Consider the following 11,163-nt stretch of genomic DNA (forward strand, 5'->3'; position numbering starts at 1 on the left):
TGCGTTGTTATAATTTACATATTCAGGAGATACACATTTCTTGAAGAGAAGTTACCTTATTGGTCGCTAAGGAGTTTCCGAATTTTTCCGGGGATCCTATAGAATGTCCACTATTTATCAGTAAGTAACCAGCATTCGACGGAAGGGTGCGAGTATACCAACTCAGAGAACCTGCTGCGGCTGCAACGTAGTCTGAGAGGCAATGCGAAGGAACCCGCCAACAGTTTCTTGCTTCATCCGTTGACGTACCCCAGGTTTTGTCGACTCTGCAGCAGTTGTACGGTCGCCATGTACAAATAGATAATAACATTCCAGGTAATTACTAAGCCGTACAGCAAACCGTATTAAGCATTTGAACTGCCTGCTTCCCTACATAAGCAGCTCGAATGCATAGTTGCCTTGAACCAGCGTAAGCTGTGCTACCCAAGCAACACACATGTTATATAAGAGTTACGACAGCGCAAGTTTTGGTTGTAAAGAAGTTAATTTTACGTAATTCTAACATTTTGTTGGAATAACGTCAAATAAACTTCTATACAACCAAAACTTGCGCTGTCGTAACTAATATATAACATGTGTGTTGCTTGGGTATTCAAGAACTATCGGCTGTAAATTTGCATTTTAACTGCTTGAGGGGGAAGCAATCAAAATGCTTTTCAACAGCACTACAAATGCTACAAAACTAGAATATTAAGATTTTAACCAAAAAATTGCAATATGTCCCACGGATTCTCAATCTACTAACAAAAAAAATGTCAAGTGACGTTTCCATCGCCAATCGTCCGATAGCTTTTAACCTGTGCTGTTGGAAATAGATATGACTATCGTAGTTAGCTAATTATATCGCACAGTACTTTCTTCAGGAATTTCAGCCATTTCTTCAGTACTTCCTCTTGGGATTTCTTCAGAAACTCCTCCTGCCTCGTCCCTCAGGAATTGCTCCATGGATTCCTTTAAGAATTCTTTCAGGGATTTCTTCAAGAATTTCTCAAAAGATTTCTCCAAACATTTCTCCAGGAATTCTTCCAGGATTATTCTGGGTGTTCCTGCAACGATTCCTTTAAGAATTCCTACAGCAAATTCTCCAGGAAATCCTGCAGGGATTCATCTAGAGATTCCTCTAGAAATTCCTGTAGAGATTCCTCCAGGAATTCTTCAATGGATTCCTCCAGCAATTTCTCCAGTGATTCCTCCTATAAGTGCTCCAGTTATTCTTTAAGGAAATCCTCCACGGATCTCTCTAGGAATTCCACCAGGAATTCTTCCATTGATGTCTCCAGAAATTTTCTCTGGAATTCCTCCTGAAAGTGCTCCAGTCAATCTTCACGGAAACCCTCTAGGAATTCCTCCAGGGATTTCTCTAGCGATTCATCCATGGATTTCTCCAGCAATTCCGCAAAAGATTTCTCAAGGAATTTCGCAGAATATTCCCCAGAAATTTTTACAGGCATGTCGCCAGAAATTTCTCCAGGAGATCTTCCAGCGACTCCTCCAGGAACGTTTTCATTGATTAGTCCAGGAATTTCCCCGGGGATTCCTCCAAGGATTCCTCCTAAAAGTGCTCCAGTGATTCTTAAAGGACATCCTCCAGTAATTACACTAGGAATTCCTCCACGAAATCCTCTAGCGATTGCTTCAGAAATTCCTCCGGAGAATTCCTCAAAGAATTAACCCGGCCTTCCTTCAGCAGTTCGTCCTGAAGTTCCTTCAAAAATTCCTCTAGTAATTCTTCCAGGACTTCATCCAGGCATTTCTCCAGCGACTCATCCAGGAACTCCACCAAGAATTCCTCCAGGAATAACCTCATGTATTTCTTTAGGTATTCCTCCAGGAATTTTTCAGGAATTCCTTTCGGAATTTTCTCCTCCAGGGATTCCTCTAGGGATTCCTCCACTGATTCCCCCATAAATTCCACCAGTAACTCCTCTACAAATTTACCAGGAATTCCTTCAGAGATTCCTCTAAGGATTATTCCAGAGATTTCTCCAATGATTCCGCCAAGAATTCGGCCTGATATTCCTCTAGAAATTCTTCTAGAATTTCTCTAGGAATTTCTTCAGAAATTTCTCCAGGGATTCCTCTCAGAGTTCTTCTAGAGATTCCTCCTAGAATTTCTCCAGGAATTCCTCTTAAAAGCGATTCTTCAAGAAACTCATCCATAAATTCATCCAGGGATTCCTCTAGGGATTCCTTATGGAATTCATGCAATGATTCCTCTAGCAATTTCTCCAAAGATTTTTCAAGGGATTTCTCTAGAGAAATCGCATGTCTCCAGGAATTTCTCCAGGAATCCCTCCAAGGATTCCTTCAGGAATTCTTCCATTGATTCATCCAGGAAATCCTCCATGGTTTCAGAAATGCACCTAAAAATTCCTACAGGAATTTATCCAGGTTTTTCTCCAGGAATTCTTTCTGAAGTTCCTTCAGGACTTCATCCTGGCATTTTTGCAGGGACTTCTCCAGGAATTTCACCAAAAATTCCTCCATGAATTATCCCAGGTATTTTTTCAGCAATTCCTCCAGGAATTTATCCAGGAAATCCTCCAGGGGTTCCTTTAGAAATTCTTTCATGTAATTCCCCTTGAATTCCTGAAGTATTTTTTCACGGGATTCCTTCGGGAATCCTTCCAGGGATTCCACCAGGAAATTATCCAGCAATTCCTCCTCCTTCCTCCAGAGCTTCCTCCAGGGATTCCTCAAGAAATTCCTGCAGGGATTACTCCAAAAATTCCACCCGGAATTCCTCCAGGAATTTACCAGGAATTCCTACAGGGATTCCAATAAGGATTCTTCCAGAGAATGTAGAATAAGCATAAGTTGATAATGTATGAAAACATAAAAAAAAAGATTCTTCCAGAGATTCCTTCAGAAATTCATCCAAGAATTCCTCCTAGAATTCCTCTATAAATTCATCTGATAATTCTTCTAGCAATTTCTCTTCAAATATCTGCAGAAATTCCTCCAAAGATTCTTCCCATAATTCCTTCAGAGATTCCCCCAGGAATTCATTCAGGGATTCCTCCAGGATTCCAGGCATAGTTCTACAGAATTTACCCAAAAGTTCCCCAAGAGATTTCTCCATGAGTTCCTTCTGGGATTTCGCCAGGAATTTGTCCAGAAGTTCTTCCAAAAATTGCTTCAGGAAATTCTACAGGAATTCCCAGCAATTCTTCCAAGAATTTCTTCAATAATTTCTCTAAGGATTCCTATAGGAATTCATCAAGCAGTTTGCTCCAGGAATTCATGCAGGATTTTCTCCAGGGAGTCCTCCATGAATTTCTTCTGAAATTCCACTAGGGATTTCTGCAGGAATTCCTTCAGGAAGAATTCCTCCACGAATTCATCCAGGAATTCCTTCAGGGATTTCTCTAGGAATTCATCTAGGGATTGCTCTGGGAATTCTTCCAGAGGTCCATCCCAGAATACCCAGAAATTTCTTCAGGGATGCCTTCTAAAAATCCTCCATTTACTCCTTCAAAACTTCCCCCAAGAATTTCGCTAGCGATTACTCCAGGTTACTTTAACATATTGCTCCAGGAATCTTTCCAGGGATTTGTCCGGAACCTCCAGGATTTCCTCCAGAGGTTTCTCTAGGAATTATTTCAGAGATTTCTCCAGGAATTTCTTCAGGGGTTTCTCCAAGAATTCCTCTAGAAATTTATCCAGAAATTCCTCCAAGGATTTCTTCCGAAATTTGACTAGTAGTTCCTCTAAGAATTCCAGGAAATGAAAAGTTTTTTTTTTCAGAAATTTCTCCAGGGATTCCTCCGATAATTTCTCTAACGATTCCTCCAGGAATTTGTCCAGTGATTCCTCCAGGTGTACTTTCAGAAATTCCACCACGATTTCCTACAGGGTTTACTCCAGGCATACCTGCAGGAATTTCTCTAGGGATTTCTCCAGCAATTCCTTTAGTGATTCCTCCGAGACTTCTTTCAGGGAATGCTGGAGGCATTCTATTCTTGTATTGATTTTTTCAGAAATTCCTCTCGGGATCTTTTCAACAATTTATTCAGCGATTAGGTTACAAATTATCTCTTCCAGGGATTCACCCGCGGGTCTGATTTTTGCTATAACTCAGTCAATTTTCATCCGATTTTCATGACATTTTGTACACATGTAGGCACGATTAGAACCATCAGCACAGATCAGACAAACAGACGAAACACCTCGAACATATTTCGATTCAAATCATAGTCACGGACACACGTTCGCCCAATGCTGAGAGGACTGATTTTAGCCAACCACGAACTAGGCGGTGGTAGTGAGCAAATGTCAAATTCGAACAAAATCGATGCGAGCATCACAAGTGGACAGTTGGCCAACTCTCAATTTTAAGATAGACCGTTGAATCAGTGTACAATGGGAACTATCAGAGTGTTACGTCTGTTTGTCTGAGCTATCAGTGTACAAAATATCATGAGAATCGGTACAAAATTGACTGAGTTATAGCAAAAACCAAACCCGTGCAAAAAAGAATCGGGTGTACTTGAAGGTTTTCTTCCTAAAGGAATTCCTTCAGTGATTTGTATCGGAATTCTTTGGATAATTTTAGAGGAGCCAGGAAATTCTCCAAGGTGTCATCCAGGAGTTCTTTCACAATTATTTTGTAGAAATCTTTAAGGAGTTCATCCACAGATAGACTCAGTTATCCATCCATGAATTCCTTCAAGAATACACCTTAAAGCTCCTGCAAAGGAATTTCTTCAGAAACTCGTTCTGCGATTCTTTCAGGAATATCTATCTATCTATCTATATATATATATATATATATATATATAATCTTGTGTTTGGCGGACAGTTCGGGGTTTTAAAAAAAGGAGAAAAAGATTTATCCACTTAATTACTTTTATTAATACAGTCTATCAATTGAATATTTGAAAACTGGAGATGTCACTATTACAATCTAACGCGATCCGAATATAATCTGTCAATTAAGTATTTGGTTTAAAAATAGAATTAGCACTGCTACAATCTAACACGGCCCGAACTGACGCGACACTTGATGAAATGATACTGAACACCTGGCGCAGGACGGCGGTTGGTTTTGTTGGTTTGATTTGCTGACCTCGCATTTCCGGCGGTTGGGTCCCAAAGGTGCTGACGTAGCGTGGCGTGACTTTGGTGGCCCGATCGAATATTGCTGACACCACAGTGGCTTATCCCATGATTATATATATATATATAAATGGATTTATGTCTGTCTGTCTGTCTGACCCTTATGGATTCGTAAATTACTGGACCGATTGGCGTGATATTTTGTATGTGGGAGTTTTTGGGGCCCCGAGATGAACTAGCCTAGGGCTAAAAATCTCGTTAATACAGATAAAAAAACAGATTAATCCACCTAGTTGCGATAGCGCCTTTCTCGTCGAATATGTACTCTAAGATATTTCCGTCGCCACTCGCCATAAGCCGAAGTGTTCCTGAATCCTGAAAATACTCTAGAATGGAACAAATATCATTTTCTTCTTTTGTCACAGTGCTTGTTCGTCAATGAGGGGGTGGAGTTGATAAATAATAAATGTTTTTGATGAAAAAAATATACTCAAACAATTAAGCAAAACCGCTTAATTTATCAGGTTTGGTAAGAAATTTTCTGGAGGACTCTTCACCATAAAATTTAAAAATTTATTGGTTTATTCATTTGTGCCCTTCCTCAAAATGTTGAATTCCGACCCAAAATTTCCAAGGGGGGACCCCTCTTGACTTACGAGAAAATTGAAATTTGTGTCAGCCTTGTTCAGAAAAGCAAGAACCTTAACCTATTTTACAGCTCTTTTGTCCACTAGGCACTACGTGAGCGATTCCAATTGGCGGCTGCACTTACACTTTTACAGTGCCTAAATGTATTCTATTATATTCTTATTCAACTATATTGAACTGGTTTGCCTTTGTGCTGCTTTCACTTTTCTTCCCTGTCCTTGGTAAAATGATGAGCACGATGATGAAATGATGTATGGCTGTTGTTCCTTTTCCAGTCGGATTGGGGGTCGTCCATTATGGTTGCCGTTTGCCGATATCCAATTATCCGGGTCCGTTTGAGCTATGAGAGCTCAGAAGAGGGTCAAGTGCCAGCCGCTCTCGGGGAAGAGCAACTGACGAAGTGCCGGGGCTGGGATCGAACCCATGACCATCCGCTTAAGAAGCGAACGTGTAGCCACTGCGCCACGGGCCCCGGCAATCAAAAGGGGATTGATGCTATAAAATTAAAATTTTCCCATACAACGTTGATCCATCCTACTGTATAATTACGCCTCAGGAAAATGGTGGGTTTGACAAGATCGCTTAATTTTTTATCAATATTTTGTTCGTTAACGCATATGTATCGCTTACATCGATTTTGTTTTGTTGTAATTTCAGCGATGCATCTAATCCTGATTCTGCAACACTGCCGGTAATCCTAGGTGTGGTCAGAGCTTGGGTCAAAGACTATTTTACTGCTGCCCGTTTATCTGGTTATCGAACTTCCGGCGGGACACCTGGAACCGATTCCGGAACACAACCGGTTCAGATATGAACTGAAACTATTTTACTGCTTACCGTTCATTTGGTTATCGAAAAAGCCGCTCTTTGATGTGTCGCACGCAAAGGTTTGGTTGACTTTTTTAGTTGGCCACTTCCGGCGGGAAACCTGGAACCGGTTCCGGAACACAACCGATTCAGATATGGGCTGAAACTATTTTACTGCTTACCGCTCATTTGGTTATCGAAAAAGCCGCTCTTTGATGTGTCGCATGCATGGGTTTGGTTCGCTTTTTAGTTGGCCACTTCCGGCGGGATACCTGGAATCGGTTCTAGAACGCTACTGGTTCAAATATAGTCTGAAACTATTTTCCTGCTTACCGTTCATCAGGTTATTGCAAAAGCCATAGTTCGTTGTGTCGCATGCCTGGGTTTGGTTCTTTTTTTTTCAATTAGCTACTTCCTGCGGGACACCTGGAACCGGTTCCGGAACACAACCGGTTCAGATATGGTTTGAAACTATTTTACTGCTTACCGTTCATCTGGTTATCGATACAGCCGCTATTTGGTGTGCCGCATACCAGGGTTTGGTTAACTTTTTTAATTGGCCACTTCCGGCGGAACACCTGGAGCCGGTTCCGGAACACAACCGATTCAGATATGGGCTGAAACTATTTTACTGCTTACCGTTTATTTGGTTATCGAAAAAGCCGCTCTTTGATGTGTCGCATGCATGGGTTTGGTTCACTTTTTTAGTTGGCCACTTCCGGTGGGACACCTGGAACCGGCTCTGAAACACTACCGGTTTAGATATAGTCTGAAACTACTTTCCTGCTTACCGTTCATCAGGTTATTGCAAAAGTCGCAATTCGATGTGTCGCATGCCTGGGTTTGTTTTTTTAATTGGCTACTTCCAGCGGGACACCTGGAACCGGTTCCGGAACACAACCGGTTCAGATATGGTCTGAAACTATTTTCCTGCTTATCGTTCATCTGGTTATCGATACAGCCGCTACTTTTTTAATTGACCACTTCCGACGGGACACCTGGAACCGGTTCCGGAACACAACCGGTTCAGATATGGTTTGAAACTATTCTCCTGCTTACCGTTCCTCAGGTTATCGAAAAAGCCGCTGTTTAACGTGTCGCATGCATGGGTTTGGTTCACTTTTATATTTGGCCACTTCCGGCGGGACACCCGGAACCGGTTCCTGAACACTACCGGTTCAGATATAGTCTGAGACTATTTTTCTACTTCCCGTTCATCAGATAATCGAAAATGCAGTGGTTTGATGGGTCGCATGCATGGGTTTGTTGCATTTCCATATCTGGCCCCTTCCTGGGGAACCGGTCCGGAACACCTAAATGGCCATAACTCCGGAACGGCTGGACCGATCTGAACCATTTTCAATAGGAAACAATGGGGCAATATACCGCGTCGAATGAACCATCGGTCGTTGAAATCGGTTCATATTTACTATCTAAAAAAGAGGTGACCTTTTTGTACACATACACACACACATACATACACACAGACATCATCTCAACTCGTCGAGTTGAGTCGATTGGTATATAACACTTGACCCCTCCGGGGGCTCTATCAAATTTTCGTTTTTGGAGTGAACATATAGCCTTTCGGTACACCTTGGTGTACGAGAAAGGCAAAAAAAAAGTTTTTGGGGCCGGGGAAGGTTCTAAGCTTGGTGTAAGATCCCTCCTTCTTTTGGAAAGGGGGGCTCCCATGCAGGTGAATTTGTAGGGAACGTTTCTATGAAGCTGCATGTCGAAAAACACAGTAGGCAGGCAGTACGACGTTTGCCGGGACAGCTAGTATTCTATAATACTGTGACTAACTTTGAAAAGATGAGTACTCACCAGCTAAAAGCGCCTTCAGACATTTTTCCAGGAAATCCTTCAAAGAAGACTTCCGGAATTCTTCAAGGGTTTCCTCCCGGAATTTCTCTAGAGAATTCACCACGAATTCCTCCAAGAATTCCTTCCTTAATTCCTTCAAACGTTTATTTTTAATACATTCCAGATATTCGTCCAGGAATTCCTTCAGGTTTGTTTTCCAAGAATTCCATCATTTGAGTGTTCTCCGGAAATACCTTCAAGAATTTCTTCACGAACTTCTACAGGGATTCCCTTCAGAAATTCTTACAGGGATACCTCGAGGGTTTCTTCCAGTCATTGTTTCATGGCTTTTACGAGAATACCTTCGAAAACTCTTCCAATGTTCCTTCCGGGAATACTTCAATTGATATTACTATAAGATTATGTGCTGAGAATGTTTTAATGAATACACTCGCGCTTACGCTTCAGCTATATGAGCCCTTTCTTATTATGTGACATCTGTTTTCTCTAAGAATTTGAAAACTTTTACTACAATTCCTTTGTAAATTCTACCAGATTTTTTTTGTATTCTCTAACAACAAGCCTTTCTTGATTTTAATTACAATAAATTGCAACTGTAGCGTAGTTCTTAAGAGCACCAAAAATAACAGCACAGCATAAATACAATGAAAGCATTGAACAAATATTATTTCTTTGATTACAATTTTTATTGCTTCCTGTAGGAACCCTTCCCCTAAGAACGTCATGGAAAGCGACACGTGAAGCTACCAGCCAGATAAGAGCCAATGTTCGCTGAGGTTTTCAGTCTAAAAATTTCCGACTGGATTTGGATTTGGCATCTTAGTGCAATCCGTGCAATCCCATCAGAAGCAATCATAGGAGCCATTTGATTTTATTCAAGCTCCTCATGTGACATTATTGGTGTTCCTGTAGACTCCCCCATAAATTTTCACAAATTACCCGCAGTTCAAATTTCAAGTCGTTTTATCCATTATAATGAGTGATCCCTTGGTTGAAAAGGCTACGCAAATTGTGCTGGCAATGGCTTCCGCACTGTTACTGCACGATTCCGAAACCGTTCGGGAGCTTTACGATGGAATCAATCAATCACTGCGCGGTAAGAATACCTTTCCTTCAGTACGTATTACAGGGACTTGTAATATGACTATCCGATATGAATAGGTCAACCAATTTCGGACTCTGCCATGGATCGGATGGAGCAGTCCGGAGTAATCCATATGCATGACCACAGTTCTGCTCGGCATGGCGACTCCTCATCCGATGACTTCCAAGATAGTGGAACCGTATACACGTCGAGTAGTTCCAGCAGACCTTCTCAACCGCGATCCTATAGTGCCAGTACCCCAATGATCGACCGATCCAGTCAGCGGAAACCACCCATAATACCTTTTGACATATACGTCGATCCCGATTCCGAAGATTTCAGTGAAAACCATGCCGGTTCTCCGATGGTCGATCGTACCAGTCAACGGAAACCACCCAACCAAGTCCCGTTCAACATATACGTCGATTCCGAGCCCGACCTTGCCAGTTCCCCGATGGTCGCTAGGACCAGTCAGCGCCAACCATCTAAACAGGCCCCGTTCGAAATATACGTCGACTCCGATCCGGAAGAATCGTACCGTTCGTTCCAAGCCCCACTGGCCCCAGTCCGACTGGCCGACCTGAAAGTTCCCCCTCCGGAAACACCCAGTTTCAAAACACTGCCGTATGTGTCCCCGGGTCGGCAATATCTCACCGTTCCTGAGCCGCATCACATGCGAAATCCCAACCTTAGTGGTGGTCAATCACCGCGAAGCCCCCGAAGACGTACCGAACCACCAGCGGATAACCTCGATGAGTCGATCAACACACTGGTGCAGAGAATCCATCGACAGGCGGAAGTCATGCTGGCAAGGGAAAGGTCTATCAGTAGTGGTGGGCGAGGTAGTAACACTCCTCGAAGAGGTTAAATTATGCGTTAAATCCGAAGTGCACTCGTCGTTGCATCATACACGTCTCGATCCGGGAAAATAAATTGAATACATTTTACATTGTGTGCATCATATTCACTCTTGTAACCAAAAAATCCGAAATTCGTGTAACCTTTCGTGGCACTTTCTTTCCAGCAATAAAAAACTCCCCGCAGAACGTAGCACTGCAACATTGTCATTTGTCACTTTCTCGATTGCATTTCGGCGAGGAAATTGTCTTTTTCGTCGATGCAACCAAGCGTGATTTAGCTCTAGCTCAAACTGCATCCATTCGTTTGCCCCCTCTCTGTTGCAGTCTAGGTACCTAACCTAAGTAAGAAACGGCTGGCTGAAGCTTTGCTGCGCTGCGTACTATATAGCAGATGATGATAGTCTCTTGTTTGTTTTACGACCCGGGAGAAGACATTTTATGGCTGCTGCCGGCCAGATGACATCATAAAAGGAGTTCGGATTTTTCTGCTTTTGGCGGTCACTCGTGTGGCGGTTACAAACGGAAACTAACTGCACTCGAGCGTTTTTTATTTTTTGGCTGGGGAACTTGAGAATGAACCCTCAAGCAGCTCAATCTCTGAGTGCTGAGTGCTTTCAGAAAAAGTCAAAGTGATTTTTTTTCGACAATCACAGAAACACGCACCCTATTGTAACTATACACTTGATAATATGGGTGTTAAGCTGGACAAGGATAAGCTTTTACTCGAATTGGCCAAGCAAGGGAAACGGTTAGCTCATCGAGTCCCAGTAAATGAACCTTTTTGAAATTACATTTTTTTTTCTAGCTGCCTGAAGCTGAGATATGAAAGACCGGCAATGATTGAAAGGTAGAAGCAAGACTTTACCGAACACCTGATTA

The 11,163-nt window shown here is 42.3% G+C and overlaps 1 protein-coding gene across 1 annotated transcript; it reads left to right on the forward strand.

Annotated features, from left to right (window-relative positions):
* Nucleotides 1-9,155: 9,155 nt before the first annotated feature.
* LOC109427457 (uncharacterized) lies at nt 9,156-10,371 on the forward strand. The gene is made up of 2 exons (XM_019703011.3): nt 9,156-9,436; nt 9,502-10,371. Exons 1-2 carry the CDS (start codon nt 9,316-9,318, stop codon nt 10,290-10,292), a joined length of 912 nt encoding a protein of 303 aa, XP_019558556.3. The 5' UTR covers nt 9,156-9,315; the 3' UTR covers nt 10,293-10,371.
* The last annotated feature ends 792 nt before the right edge of the window (nt 10,372-11,163 follow it).

The sequence above is a fragment of the Aedes albopictus genome, chromosome 1, assembly GCF_035046485.1.
Source record: "Aedes albopictus strain Foshan chromosome 1, AalbF5, whole genome shotgun sequence".
Classification (NCBI taxonomy): domain Eukaryota; kingdom Metazoa; phylum Arthropoda; class Insecta; order Diptera; family Culicidae; genus Aedes; species Aedes albopictus.